Genomic DNA, 15,652 nt, shown 5'->3' with positions numbered 1-15,652 from the left:
GTCTGCTTTGTTGTTGTTGAACATTCACGTTGTCTGCTTTGTTATTGTTGAATATTCAAATTGTCTGTTTTGTTGTTGAATATTCAAGTTGTCTGCTTTGTTGCTGTTGAATATTCAAGTTGTCTGCTTTGTTGCTGTTGAATATTCAAGTTGTCTGCTTTGTTGTTGAACATTCAGATTGTGTGCTTTGTTGTTGAATATTCAAGTTGTCTGCTTTGTTGTTGAACATTCAAGTTGTCTGCTTTGTTGTTGTTGAACATTCAAGTTGTCTGCCAGCCTGATCCCTGAGTGATGAACTTTCTGGCGTCCTGCAGCCTGGCTGTTTGATCTCGTGCACATCATTCTGAATTTCTTGTAGGCTGCCAGTTGCCATCCAACACCCCATACTTTTTTCCTTTTTTTTTTCCTTTCTTATTTTGGGATGGGTGGGGTGTTCTTTTCCCTTAAAAACAAATATGCAAACAAACGAACAAAAAATGGAATCACATGTTGACCTGAATGGTTTGCATCTCTGAATTTTTGGAAAGAATTGAGTCTACTATCACCTTGTGTGAGTAGACTTAAAAATCCAGTTACTCACTCGAGTCCTTCGATAAAGCACTCAGAGCTTGGTCTCTAATGGAGGATATGAGCTATATAAGTATCCATATCGTCCATTCATTTATGAATGGACACATCTGTTTTTATTTTGCATGGTGAGTTGGTTTTTTTCTTTTGGAAAACAAATATTTGTTCATCTATTTATTGTTTGTTTGTTATGACAGAATCTTTTGAAATGTGTATGTCCTTAACCTTGACACTGGCCAGAATGCCAGCTGTCCAGTGCCTGATGCCAAACCTGACGGGACATTCTGCAATGACTTTAGCAAAGTCTGCAACTTTGGAGTAAGTCTGCAAATGTGAGGCGCAGTGTGTGCGCGAGTGGTTTTTTTGTGTGTGTCTCTTGGGCTATATGTGTGTGTGTGTGTGTTTGTATGTGTGTGTGTGTGTGTGTGATGTATGTTGATAAGTGCATGTGGTGTGGTGAGAGTGTGTGTGTGTGTGTGATGTATGTTGATAAGTGCATGTGGTGTGGTGAGAGAGTGTGTGTGTGTGTGTGTGTGTGTGTGTGTGAACACCATTGAAGAGACTTTTTCATGGTGCAGGATGTCATGACAACCTGACGTTGATCATAATTTCCTTGTATATTTCATCATCAATGAAAAACAACTAAAAAACAACAACAAAAGCCCTAGTTTCTGTCGCCTTTCATGCCCTGCTGTCATGGTGACCTCAGTTTCAATCCTCCTCCTCTTCTGAGCTCAGGGTGAGTCCTGTCAATGTCTTCAGTGTCGGCAGATTCACAGGGAACTGTCGTTGGAGGGACATGGTAGCAGTCTCCACCTTGGGGGAGACACTCATTCAGTCTGGCTCCGTGATTAAGTGATTATTGTCATAAGCAGGGTGGCTTAGTAGGTGGTGTCCTTAGCACATTAAATCAGAAGAGGCACTGCTGAACACAGCTAAAGTGACTCCGCAGCAGCGTAGGGTCTACTGCCGTGTGTAGCCTCCTTGCGATCTAACGTCAGTGCTTCCCCGTACCGTAGGCTGCTGCAGGGGAACCTGGGTGCGGCTGTGTACGGGGAACTCGGGATGAGCAACGTTGGAGTAATGCCACTGAACGGTGCAGATGACTGGGCAGAAAGGAAAATACCTGTGGACTGCCAGCAGTGTCTTTGGTGCTGACCTGTTGCACCATGTCATGCTCAGAACGAAATGTTTGCATCAGTCACAGCACTTTCATTTTTGAATCAGCTTTGATGTCATTGTTGTTTTGTGTATAATGTTAAATTTTCAAATATTCTTTGATTTAGAAGGTTCAACTTTAGAAATATAGATTTGTAGTTTCAACTTGAATGATATGAAATAAGGATTGTATTTTTGCCTGAAGCTTGATAAGTCGATTTTTTTTTCTTTTCTTTACAGTAAACATTCTAGTAAGATGTCAAGTCTGTGACTAAGAACAGGAAACCAAACCAACGAGACAGAACAAAACGAAAAAGGACAGCTACAACATATAAGTGGAGTGATGGCCTAGAGGTAACGCGTCCGCCTAGAAAGCGAGAGAATCTGAGCGCGCTGGTTCGAATCACGGCACAGCCCCCGAAATTTTCTCCCCCTCCACTAGACCTTGAGTGGTGGTCTGGACGCTAGTCATTCGGATGAGACGATAAACCGAGGTCCCGTGTGCAGCATGCACTTAGCGCACGTAAAAGAACCCACCGCAACAAAAGGGTTGTTCCTGGCAAAATTCTGTAGAAAAAATCCACTTCAATAGGAAAAACCAATAAAACTGCACACAGGAAAAAATACACAAAAAAATGGGTGGCGCTGTAGTATGGCAACGCGCTCTCAGTGGGGAAAGCAGCCCGAATTTCACACAGAGAAATCTGTTGTGATAAAAAAAAGAAATACAAAATAAACAACAACAAGGAAATCATGTACTTTTTGTTTGTTGTGGAGCAGGAGTGCATTGGCCCGGTGTGTCAGAGAATCAGTGACACCAATGGAGCGTGGGAGGAATGCTTCCAGACCTCGGAGAGTGCCAGCCGCAGCAGTCTGTGCTTTGTGGCTTGCCGTGAGTTGAGGCCTGTGCACAGTGATCACAGGGGTCTTTGACGGTTGTGCGTGTGTGTGTGTGTGTGTGTGTGAGAGAGTGTTTGTGTGTGTGTGTTTGTGTGTGTGTGACTGTGTTTGTGTGTGTGTGTGTTTGTTTGTCACTGTTTTTATGTGTGTATGTGTGTGTGAGTATTATGTATGTGTGTGTGTGTGTGTTCATTTTGTTCATTTGTGTGTGTGCTTGTGTTCATTTGTGTGTGTGTGTGTGTGTGTGTGTGTGTGTTCCTGTTCGCATGTGTGCGTGTGTGTGTGTCTGTTTTTGATGCGCTGAAAGTTTAAATAAAGTATCAGTGTGACAGCTTATTAAACTGGCTCTTGCCAGATTTCTTTTTCTTTATATGGAAAATATACCGAATGCCATGGCTGCCACCACAGTGTGTTGTATCTGACAACTTCTGAATCCTGCTGTAGATTCCGTGGCTACAACAGTATATCTGTTAACTTGAATGTAGATCCCATGGCAACTACAACATATCTGTTAACTTGAATGTAGATTCCATGGCAACTACAATATATCTGTTAACTTGAATGTAGATTCCATGGCAACTACAACATATCTGTTAACTTGAATGTAGATTCCATGGCTACTTCAACAGTATATTGTATCTGGTAACTTCTGATTCTGCTGTAGATCCATGGCAACAAAAAGAGCACAATGCATGTGACAGACATTTTGACTCACTTGTGTAAACAAAGTGAGTCTGTGTTTTAACCCGGTGTTCGGTTGTGTGTGTGTGTGTGTGTGTGTCCGTGTGTCTGTGTGTCCGTGGTAAACTTTAACATTGACATTTTCTCTGTAAATACTTTGTCAGTTGACACCAAATTTGGCATAAAAATAGGAAAAATTGAGTTCTTTCCAGTTATCTTGTTTAAAACAATATTGCACCTCTGGGATGGGCACAAAAAAATTAAAAAAAGAAGCCTAATTATATGCAAACTGCATTTACTGTTATATTTATATTTTTTGTATTCTCTAAACTTGGCACTTTGACCTCTTATTCTGACACAACAAGAGGAGTCATTATTATCATTTTTGTTCAAACAGGAACTTCTTTTGCTAAGCATGGAATTTTTATTTATTTTGCAAACGTTTTGGTGCAGAGAGTAAAGAAGGGAAATTACTCTGTAATTAATGCTAGGGGACTTAATTTATCACAAGTGAGTCTTGAAGGCCTTGCCTCTCTTGTTTTTATTGTGCTGCAGATCCATGGCTACTACAATGTACTATATTTGATAACTTATGTTAAATCTAATGTGCTTCCCACAGCTCTACCACAGTGTGTTATGTCTGGCAGATTTTTTATTCCTGCTGGAAATCCACAGTGTTCTGTAATCATGTGATAACTTCTGAAATTGCTGTACATCTCATGGGTGCTAACACAGCACATTATACCCCATACCTTCTTTCAGAAAACCCTACCACAAAGAAGTGCATCAGTTCCAGTGACACAGCAGCTCTGGAAATAGCTGGGAATAAGCCCTTCAAAGACATGCTGACCCAAGCTGACCAGGAGAAATCCCGTGGCTCGTCTACTGGCAATAATCTGGCGATTAAGCTACCTGCCGGTAAGATTTGATTTCGATTCAGTATGGATACTCATATAGGACCTATCCTTGGTCATAGACCAAGCTCTAAGCACTTTACAAACTCGGGGTCATTAGAAAAAAAAAAAAAATTATACAACAGGCTGCCTTCCTGGGTAAAGCCCACTGACAGCTGCATTTGGGCGCTCATCAGTTATTTCCTGTTGTCATTCAATCATATTTCAGGCAGGCACACATGCACACTTGGACAGACATGTAATATTTTACATGTATGACAGTTTCGTTTATTTACACCGCTTTGTAGGCAGCCATACTCTGTTTTCAGGGATGTGCATGCTGAGTATGTTCTTGTTTCCTTAACCCACCAAATGCTGACATTAATTACAGGATCTTTAACATGTATATTTGATCTTCTGCGTGCGTATACACATGACAGGGGTTCAGGCATTAGCGGGTCTGCACATATGTTGACCTGGGAGATGAGAAAAATCTGCACCCTTTACCCACCAGGCGCCGATTCCAACGTTTTAACCACTTGACTATTGCACCCGTCAAGAGAGCGGGACAGTGAGCGTGAAACCAAAATATCAGTCAACAAATTATTAACTGTTTGACTGTACGAATACAAGTGGTGTTGCATACCATGAGTTTCATGGGATGAGATGAGTTTCATGAGCTACATGGGATGAGATAAAATGGTGTACACTACAGCTTTATTGTACTTGTGTCAAGAAAATGCAAGGGATCCCAATGAAAGAAAGATGTGTCTGGAATGATGCAGAAATTTAAGAAATGTCTGTACTGCAGGCTTAGCGTATGACAGATTTCTGTAAATGATGATAACCTGTAATAAGAGAGAGATGTGTCCAAATGACACAGAGGATTGAAATGTCTGTGTTGCAGGCTCACTGTGTGACAATATCTGTGGGTATTGATAACCTGTAATGAGAGAGAGATGTGTCCAAATGACACAGAGGATTGAAATGTCTGTGTTGCAGGCTCACTGTGTGACAATATCTGTGGGTATTGATAACCTGTAATGAGAGAGAGATGTGTCCGAATGACACAGAGGATTGAAATGTCTGTGTTGCATGCTCACTGTGTGACAATATATGTGGGTATTGATAACCTGTAATGAGAGAGAGATGTGTCCGAATGACACAGAGGATTGAAATGTCTGTGTTGCATGCTCACTGTGTGACAATATATGTGGGTATTGATAACCTGTAATGAGAGAGAGATGTGTCCGAATGACACAGAGGATTGAAATGTCTGTGTTGCAGGCTCACTGTGTGACAATATCTGTGGGTATTGATAACCTGTAATGAGAGAGAGATGTGTCCGAATGACACAGAGGATTGAAATGTCTGTTTTGCAGGCTCACTGTGTGACAATATCTGTGGGTATTGATAACCTGTAATGAGAGAGAGATGTGTCCAAATGACACAGAGGATTGAAATGTCTGTGTTTCATGCTCACTGTGTGACAATATCTGTGGGTATTGATAACCTGTAATGAGAGAGAGATGTGTCCGAATGACACAGAGGATTGAAATGTCTGTGTTTCATGCTCACTGTGTGACAATATCTGTGGGTATTGATAACCTGTAATGAGAGAGAGATGTGTCTGAATGATACAGAGGATTTAAATGTCTGTTTTGCAGGCTCACTTTGTGACAGTATCTGTGGGTATTGATAACCTGTAATGCTCGGCTTATATCACAGATTGACATAAGTTTACATTTGGGCCAACAGCAAAGTGAGAGCTGTATTATCAATGGTTTCTCCAGTCATTGGGAAACCATTTACAGCTTAGTCTTTTGTGAAGGACTATGACTCTCAAACTAGGAGGCAAAATTGCACTGGCTCTTAGTGCTGCAGCCTTGTGGGCTAGTTGGCCTTTGGGAACCATCCCAACGCCGACTGTCCTAAAACCCTCTTGGCCGAGAGAGTGGGGATGTACTTGTGCAAGACACTCTCCACTATAATCAAATTCTGGCCCAAATAGTCGGAACAGCATTTGCCTCCTCTGCAGTTCTGATGGTCATAGTCGGACACGACTGACAATCATATATATATATATATATATATATATATATATATATAATGAGAGATATATATATATAATGAGAGAGAGATGTGTCCAAATGACACAGAGGATTGAAATGTCTGTTTTGCAGGCTCACCATGTGACAACTTCCGTGGTTACTGTGACACATTCAGCAAGTGTCAGCGTATCGATGCCCAAGGTCCCTTCAACCAGTTGACCAACATGATCTTTGACCCTGTCAACCTCACCAAGGTCAAGAACTGGATCGAGGTCAGTCATTACGCAAGAGCTTTGAAAATTGTGACTTTCAATTTTGATACCTCCCGTGCTGGGAACGGGAATCTGTGCTTTGTTTGAACATGGCATGCTGTTGGATTTTGTGGTTTTCCTTTTTGGAAGATGTCATCAAGCAAATTTATTCATGATTAAGTTTATCATGATTCTATCCTTGTGTTATTTCTGTGCCCCCATCTGCCCCCCCCCCCCCCCCCCCTGTCCCCCCCCCAAAAAAAAAGAAATGAAAATCATTGAGGAGTGTGTGTTTATTAAGCATTCGTAGTTTCAGAATATGATCGTTTTTTTTTGTTTGCTGTGTTCATTGTATGTTTGTGAAAATGTGTGCGTTTTTTTTTTTCAGTTTAACGTCTCTTTATGTAGTGTGATTCTGTATGTGTGTGTGTGTGTGTGTGTGTGTGTGTGTGTGTGTGTGTGTGTTTTACTGTAATTTTGGTGTGGCTACTGACATCATTTCCAAGACCTGTGTTTCATTGTAATTGTGGTGTGACTTGACACATCATTTCCAAGACAGACGTTTCACTGTAATTGTGGTGTGTGACTTGACACATCATTCCCAAGACGGGTGTTTTACTGTAATTGTGGTGTGTGACTTGACACATCATTCCCAAGACTGACATTTCACTGTAATTGTGGTGTGTGACTTACACATCATTCCCAAGACGGGTGTTTTACTGTAATTGTGGTGTGTGACTTGACACATCATTTCCAAGACTGACATTTCACTGTAATTGTGGTGTGTGACTTACACATCATTCCCAAGACTGACATTTCACTGTAATTGTGGTGTGTGACTTAACATATCATTTCCAAGACAGATGTTTCACTGTAATTGTGGTGTGACTTACACATCATTCCCAAGACAGGTGTTTCACTATAATTGTGATGTGACTTGACACATCATTTTCAAGACTGGGTGTTTCACTGTAATTGTGGTGTGTGACTTGCACATCATTTCCAAGACTGGGTGTTTCACTGTAATTGTGGTGTGACTTACACATTCCCAAGACGGACGTTTCACTGTAATTGTGGTGTGACTTAACACATCATTTCCAAGACTGGGTGTTTCACTGTAATTGTGGTGTGTGGCCAGGAGTACTGGTGGGCGGTGCTGCTGATGGGGCTGGGCCTCTGCGTGCTGATGGGCGTGTTCATCAAGGTGTTTGGCTACAACACGCCCAGCCAGGACCCCAAGAAAACCAGGATGAGGGAGCAGCGCCGCAAGCAGCAGATGAAGCGTGCCAAAGGGGTGAGTTAGTGCCACCACTCTGTCGGTCCATATGCTCAGAACGAGGGAGTGTGAGCGAGTCTGATTGTGTGGGTGGATGTGTGTGTGTGTGTGTGTGTGTGTGTGTGTGGATAAGTCAGTCTGTGTGTGTGTGCAGGAGTGTATATGTATATGTGGCATGGGTTTACAGACATAATTTTTGTGTGTGTGTTTACACATATATGGTTTTTATATTATTTTATTTAAGAACTGGTTTTTGCTTGATCTCAGTGCTTCTGCTACAGTAGATCATGCTATTCTTCTCCATCAACTTGAACACACCTTTGGCCTAAAAGACTCAGCTGTTTCACTGATTAGATTCTATCTCACTGACAGAACTCAGACTGTGTGTTTTTCAGGCTTTAAGTCCAGCCCATCCACTCATGTTGGGTATACCACAAGGGTCTGTCTTTTGACCAATTCTTTTTTCATCTTATACACCCAGCCTCAGGCAAATGTCATTGAAAAACACGGTTTCACTTTCCCAAAGTGAATTTGCTGATGACAGTCAGTTGTGCAGTCACAGCTTGCAGTTGTGCCTCACTGATGTAAAATTCTGGATGATGACAAACAAACTGCAGTTGAACAAAAGAGGCACTGTTAACAGGTTCTCAGAAATATAAAAATTACCCAGATTCCATTGTGACTGGTTAATACAAAATTCACTTCTTTGAATCATTGTGGAAAACAGGTGTCATGTTTGACAACAAACTCACAGTGAAACAAGTGACTGAACTCTGCCAAAGAGTAAAAGTGCAGACCTGGAAGTATGTAGAATAAAGGGTTTAAAAAAAGGGTTTGACTGCCTGGGTTCTGCTCTTGTATCCTGTGGAGAATAAAGTTCTGTTCAGCATGCCCTCACCATTGAAGGAACCAAAACTCTCGTCACTTCCCTGATTCTTTCCATCCTTGATTCCTCACTCCCAGACGGGTCCCCCCAGTTTTTGATAGATAGAATTCAGAACTTTCAGAATGCTGTAGCTCGCCATGTCTTACGGCTTCCAAGAAAACCCACACTAAACCTCTGCTGGCTAAACTCCACTGGCTTCCTGTTGCTCACAGAATTGATTTCAAAATTTCTTTGCATGTGTTTCAGTATTTTTTGTTGTACGTCCCCTCAGTACTTGTTTGATCTTTTGATCCATCCTGTTCTTTGCGATAATCTGCTGATTTACATATTGTCTGTATCCCACATAGTAAAAAGAAGTTTGGCAAGGACAGCGTGCCTTTTCATGCCTCGGTTCTGTCGCCTGGATTAAATTTCCCCTCCAAATCTGTGATGCTGAAACAAACTCTTGTTCAAATCTGGTCTCAAAAAACACTTTTGTACCAATCTGTTTTCATGGGTATGTTGGTGTTGGTGTGTGTGTGTGTGTGTGTGTGTGTGTGTGTGTGCACTTTGTTATTGACACATTGGATTTGTCTTGTTTGTAGTTCTTAATGAAAATGTCATGTGGTGCTGATTTTTGTTACCATTTCCCCCCCAAAAATTGATGTTGATTGTTAGAGCTCAGGGCCACTGTACTAAGATGGTAGAATGTCTTATAAATAAGTGCCCATTATATCACATGAGTGTTAAGTGTTTTAAAGCATTTAGGTTTCTTGTATGAAATGTGTATGAAATTATGCATATAGGCTTTTTAATTAAGAACTGGTTTTTATGTGTATATTAATTGCTTTAAAGCATAGGGTGCCCTGTGTGAAATGTGTACTGTACATTAACAATTAAATTACGGTCATATATTAGAAGTCATGTTAACAAAAGTGATTACCTCAAACATTAGCTTTTCAGTTTAGATGTTATCTTAACACTAACTTTCTCATCAATATATGGTGTAACATGCTTTTAGCTGCTTCTTTTCTGTGTGCTTTGAAGCTTTGGTTTGGTTTTAACAGCTCTGTGTATGTGTGTGTGTCTGTGTGTGTGTGTCTGTGTGTGTGTGTTTCTTTGTGTGGACACTTGTATTGGTCTTTCTGTGTGTATGTATGTTTGTGTGTTTTGGATGTACTGTGGTTCTTGTACTGCATTTTTCAATACATTAGTTACGAAGGTATGCGCAGGAAAATTGAATTTAGAAGTTTTGCATCACAAAGTGACATGCCGGTCACAGTTGGTTGATCACTGGAGTCTTAAATTGAAAATACTGTTTTATATATAATTTTGCTTCATCCACATTGGTTATATTCAGTAGGGCACTGGTTTCTAACAATGTTGCTTATTTTCACCTGCTTCTCTTGAAATTTAACAAAACAATTGACATGAACTTCCGGAGCGAAGAGAATAACAAGTAAAAAAAACAACAAAACCCTGTTCAAACAGTTGCTGAAATTTAAAAAGTGCGTTCCGGATTTCTCTCAGTTTCTGACACATGAAAATTTATCAACAATGAGCAATCATTCCAGTAGATAAATAACTTTCTTTAAGGAAAAACAGTGCGATGATGTCTTTCCTTTTTTTTTTTTTTTTTTTTTTTTTTGCATCTGGGGCCTGCAATTCTTAACATTTCATGCGTTTATTGCATGGCATTTTCATTTACACCCAAACAGGCAGCTGTACTTCTTTCTTTCTTTTTTTTTTTTTTTTGGAGGGAAGGAGGGGGGTGGGGGGGATGCAAGATGGGCTTTTGTTCATGCAACAGACTGAACATTGGCATAGATTATGTGAGGGAAACTCATTCTGGTTCAGGTACGAGTTGATTCATACCATGATTGCTTCTCGTGCCAATGGACTATTCTAATTTCATTTATTCTTGTTATGTACAGCTGGTGTTCTAAACTGAGCTGTTTATGTACCCTGGAAGCATGAAAATGAAGCTCTGTTTGACTGATTAAGCGACGGGCGCAATAGCCGAGTGGTTACAGCGTTGGACTGTCAATCTGAGGGTCCCGGGTTCGAATCACGGTGACGGCGCCTGGTGGGTAAAGGGTGGAGATTTTTACGATCTCCCAGGTCAACATATGTGCAGACCTGCTTAGTGCCTGAACCCCCTTCGTGTGTATATGCAAGCAGAAGATCAAATATGCACGTTAAAGATCCTGTAATCCATGTCAGCGTTCGGTGGGTTATGGAAACAAGAACATACCCAGCATGCACACCCCCGAAAACGGAGTATGGCTGCCTACATGGCGGGGTAAAAACGGTCATACACGTAAAAGCCCACTCGTGCACATACGAGTGAATGCAGAAGAAGAAGAAGAAGACTGATTAAGTTTACAATACTCCATCGATTTTGGCCGTTTTAGTGAACGAACAACTCTTTACACAGTGGCCTCATGTAGTGCTGGTCCTGGGGAGTTGTAGCAGACATGTAGCTGTGGGGTAGAATGAGTTAAAAATGCATATTTGATCTCCTGCCTCTGTGTGTGTGTGTGTGTGTGTGTGTGTGTGTGTGTGTGTGTGTGTGTGTGTGTTGTGTTCGTGTGTGTGTGTGTGTGTTGTGTTGTGTTGTGTGTGTGTGTGTTGTGGTGTGGTGTGGTGTGTGTGTGTGTGTTGTGTTGTGTTGTGATGTGTGTGTGTGTGTTTGTGTGTTGTGTTGTGTGTGTGTGTGTATGTTGTGTGTGTGTGTTGTGTTGTGTGTGTGTGTGTTGTGTTTGTGTGTGTTGTGTGTGTTGTGTTGTGTGTGTGTGTGTGTGTGTTGTGTTGTGTTGTGCTGTGTTTGTGTGTTGTGTGTGTTGTGTTGTGTTGTGTGTGTGTGTGTGTGTGTGTGTGTGTGTGTGTGTGTGTGTGTGAAGGGAATCAAAGTGTTAAGTACAGCGGGTCTGCACAAATGTTGACCTTTGATAGTGGAAAGCCTTCACACCTTCACACCCAATCCCCCATCCCGCCAATGTGCGGTTGGGATTTGAACCAGACCTGAGGAATAGCAGCTCAGTGCTGTAACAGTTGTGTGGTTGTGCTTGCCTTGAGATATGGGGCAAACTTGGATGATTGTGTGTGTGTATGTGTGTGTGCATCCGCCAACATATGTGCGTGTATATATGCGTCTGTGTGTGTATGTGTGTGTGCGTGAGTGTGTGGAGTGTGTCGTTTGTGTAATGCTAGTGAGTTTCGTGTCACGTGTGTCATGAATGTATATGTGTGTGTCTGTGTTTGTGCATGTGTATTTTCTAACACCAGTAACATCGTATCGTGTAATATTCCTGTGTTCCTGTGGCACGATAAATCTTGCTGCTTCCATTGTTACAAGAGATGAGGCTGCAAATGAACTCAGAGCTTTTTTCCTGCTTGCTTCTGTTTCATTATCGTCTTGCTGTAGTGGGAACAAGTTGATGTTACTGCAATAAAGAAATCTATTGATGGCGTGCTTACTAATGATTAACCCAGAGCTCCCATCAGTCTAATTATCCATTCTTTTTCCGTATTTTCAGTCAGTTCAACCTTATACTACTGGTGTGGAAATGGACATGTCCCAAACGCACATGTATGAAATGGGGCGGAGATAAACTATTCCGTGTGTGTGCACGCCTAGAGCCAGTCTGCCTAACCACCATCTCTTTTCACCTTCAGTGTCATCGAGTGCATCTTCTCACACACAACACACATACCGGTGGTGATGTCAATGGCAGAAGACCGTCAGTTTGGCTTGGAATGATGATTACGCTCATTGGTGGAATGATGATAAATGCCAAGCTTTCGTCTCTTCATCTGTGGAATGATTACGCATCATGTTTACATTGTCCATGTGTATGTGGATGGCAAGGGGTTTTCACTGACCGGTCAAGTGTATTCATTTTCATTTTATGTTCGACAGATGAAAAATCTTTGTGATTCTTTTTTTAAGTGTTCTAAATTTTAGTGCCATGAAGCAGGACGTAGGCCAAGGGTGCTGTATTGTTAAGCTGCATTACTGAAATGTGAACAGAAATGTAGCTGTGATAGAGTTGCACAGAGCAAAGTGTTATGACAGTGCAAAGTTCAAAAATGAAAATCTTTTCTTTTCTCTTTTTAATTTTGTTTCTGCAGGCAGGGTGCAAATTTTCAACTGTTAGGATAATAGGAAATTATGGTGCTTAAATTCTGGTGAATGTGTACATATCAGTCAAAAATGTGTAAATTCTGATGTAAACATATTTGTACACTGCTGTATATGTGTGTGTGTGTGTGTGTGTAGTGTGTGTGTGTGTGTGTGTGTGTACACGTGTGTGCATGTCTGTCAGTCTGTAAATAACCAAACATATCAATTTTCAGAATCTGTTTTGTATGCAGTTGATATTCATATTTTTTTATCCTTTCTCATTAAAAAAAGCAACTTTTTAATTATAATTATATTTTGGGGGTGTGGTGAAAGGAGGGGCCTCGGATATATGTGTGTGACTATTTCAGCTGCTCTCCCGTCTTTTCCTCCTCTCTTTGGCATTAACTTTTCATCTGTACATGTATGATAAATCTGACTGATTAATTTAACACACTCACAATCAGCATGTTCTGTTCAGTGTATGCTAACTCCAGTGTGTGCTAACTCCAGTGTGAATTCCTGGGTTGTCACTTGTGTTTGTGCATCATGAACCACAAAGCAGATAAGGATCAAGTGTGTGACACTTTTTCACTTCACTATTTTTTTTTAAATTTCATGTCTGGTCATCGATGTTAGACATCATTTTCTGGAAAGAAGTTTGTATTACAAAACAAAAACAAACAAACAAAGAAACCACAAAAAAAAAGAAAAAAAAAAGGAAAAGCAAAAATGCTATTCAGGAAATTCCAAACTCTGTCAAAAAATAATGGAGAAACATTTTTATTTTATTTTATTTTATTTAATTTTTTTTATCTGCATCAGTTGTAAGGTTTTAATTCTTTCCATTTACGAGGAAATTCCAAACTCTGTTTGAAAATGATAGATCAAAATTTTGTTGTTGTTGTTGACAGAATCTGTTGTTACTCTAATCAGCTTCCAGTTCAACGTTAGTGTTTTCTTCACCGATTCAGGATCAAAGACCAGAGGTATCAGAGAGGTGAAATGAAAGGAAATGATGTCAACATATGCTGGTACCTCCTCCAAAACTGCTGGTCCCCTCTTAATTTTTTTTTATATGAGAAATCTTACCAGAACATCTGCATGAGCACAGAAAGGACAGGAAAGATTTTTTTTCTTCTTCTTTTTTTTTTTTTTTTTTTTTTTTTTTTGTTAGTCAAAAGTAAGAAAGTAATCGCTAAATATAGAGTGGAACAGTGGTTGAAGCAAAAGATGTTAAGGAAACATAATTACAAATCTGCAGCATCCTGGCTTTTGGTTACATTACATCCATGTTGGCATTGCAGGATCACATTAAAAGATTTTTGTATGTAAGTCTTTTTTTTTTTTTTTTTTTTTACGAAATAAAACTCTAACTTGAAGTTCGATGGTTCATGATGCCAGTATTATGCCAGCAAAAGATGTTAAGGAAACATAATTACAAATCTGCAGCTTCCTGGCTTTTGATTACATTACATCCATGTTGGCACTGCAGAATCACATCAAAAGATTTTTGTATGCAAATCTTTTTATTTTTATTAAAAAAAAAAAAAAAATCTAACTTGAAGCTTTATGGTTCATGATGCCATGGTTTGGACTTCAGATATCAGAGTTGTAGAGTTCATGTTGTTAACCCCTTGAGTGCTGACGCCTAGGGAAGTGAGGTCATTGTGGTAACTGATTTTGATGAACAAAATTAATGTCATCCCAAGAAGAAGAAGTCCAAATATGGTGACTGATATCCTGACCTGTGGTCTCAGCCTTAACTCTGTTAGGCAGCTGCCCTTCACTGATGAGCGTACTGGTCAGCAGCAGTCATGGCTCAAGCTCACATATATGCACAGGCGTGGTAGAGGACCCATGTCACTGAAAGGTGACCATTCATTGGTCTGTTATCCATGAACCTACTGCTCTCAATGTTCGGTGGTAGGATAGGCAATATTTTCTATACATCACAGGGGGAATCCCCAGCTATTCTTAGCCACTGTCTTTTCTGTGTTTATACCACAAGGGAATTTTGTACTCTAAATTGACTGATGGTGAAAGGGTTAATGTCTGTTTTCTTTTCAAGGCCCTTTGACCCAACTGTTATTCCAGCAGTGTTAGTGACTGGCCTTGTTGCAGTGCTTTCAGGGTGGTGGGAAAGCTTTGCTCGTGAAAATCATATCACAGTGGCTGGTGTTTGCATGGAAACATATACTTGCCATTCACACCGTTTCATGTCAGGATTTGTTAAGTTGAGCATTATCAAAAATACTGTTGGTCAGTCACAAAAATCATGATTCATAAAAGATGATGATATACCATGGACCTTGGGATCACTATTCTAAGTAAAGATCTCCAAAGTCCAGACATCTTTTCACCAGTTGTAATTTTCATCATCATGGTAGTTTCTGTCTCTGTCTCCATGTAGATGGCTATCTATATACCTCTCTGTCTGTCCATGCTAGAACTGCCTGATGCTTCATGTTCGGAGAAAGCTCCATTGAAAATGGTACATGTAGTAGTGTTAAGAAAAAGACAAGAGAAGATGAATTGCTAGGGAAAACGGCTCATGTGAAGTCATTTGATTGCCTGCAGTACCAGCCTGAACATGAAATGGGATCGCCTCCGCCTTACTCTGTAGGCGCACGTGTGCCTCAAAACTATCCAGGTCAACACGAAAGCCGCTTTCCTCGTTGAGAACAGTGTGTGTCTACGTGGGGTAAGAACAGTTTGCCCGTGTGCTTCTTCGTCCTTTGTTTGTTCCAAAAGGAGTGAGCATGTTGAGGCATCCGAGTTATGTATGATTAAAAAATATTTGATGAGTTTGTATGATTTTTTAATCCCCCCCCCCCCCTTTTTTTTTAAAAAACGTTTTGTTTTATGAATGTTTTGTCTGTGTATT

At 40.5% G+C, this 15,652-nt stretch overlaps 1 protein-coding gene across 2 annotated transcripts in view; it reads left to right on the top strand.

Moving 5' to 3' along the window:
• Window positions 1-15,609, top strand: part of LOC143282758 (disintegrin and metalloproteinase domain-containing protein 10-like) — a 78,745-nt gene extending 63,136 nt beyond the window's left edge. Inside the window, exons 13-18 of one of the 2 annotated variants that reach the window (XM_076588510.1) lie at window positions 801-885; window positions 2,506-2,617; window positions 4,069-4,224; window positions 6,383-6,522; window positions 7,640-7,795; window positions 12,182-15,609. In XM_076588510.1, the coding sequence (XP_076444625.1) occupies window positions 801-885; window positions 2,506-2,617; window positions 4,069-4,224; window positions 6,383-6,522; window positions 7,640-7,795; window positions 12,182-12,256 (724 nt within the window). In that variant the 3' untranslated portion in view covers window positions 12,257-15,609. The remainder of the gene's footprint in view (window positions 1-800; window positions 886-2,505; window positions 2,618-4,068; window positions 4,225-6,382; window positions 6,523-7,639; window positions 7,796-12,181) is intronic. The other variant, XM_076588508.1, reaches the window with a different exon arrangement.
• The last annotated feature ends 43 nt before the right edge of the window (window positions 15,610-15,652 follow it).

Source organism: Babylonia areolata, chromosome 6 (assembly GCF_041734735.1).
Source record: "Babylonia areolata isolate BAREFJ2019XMU chromosome 6, ASM4173473v1, whole genome shotgun sequence".
Taxonomy (NCBI): Eukaryota; Metazoa; Mollusca; class Gastropoda; order Neogastropoda; family Buccinidae; genus Babylonia; species Babylonia areolata.
Note: the sequence above shows the minus strand (reverse complement) of the source record. Positions and strands in the feature narration are given on the sequence as shown.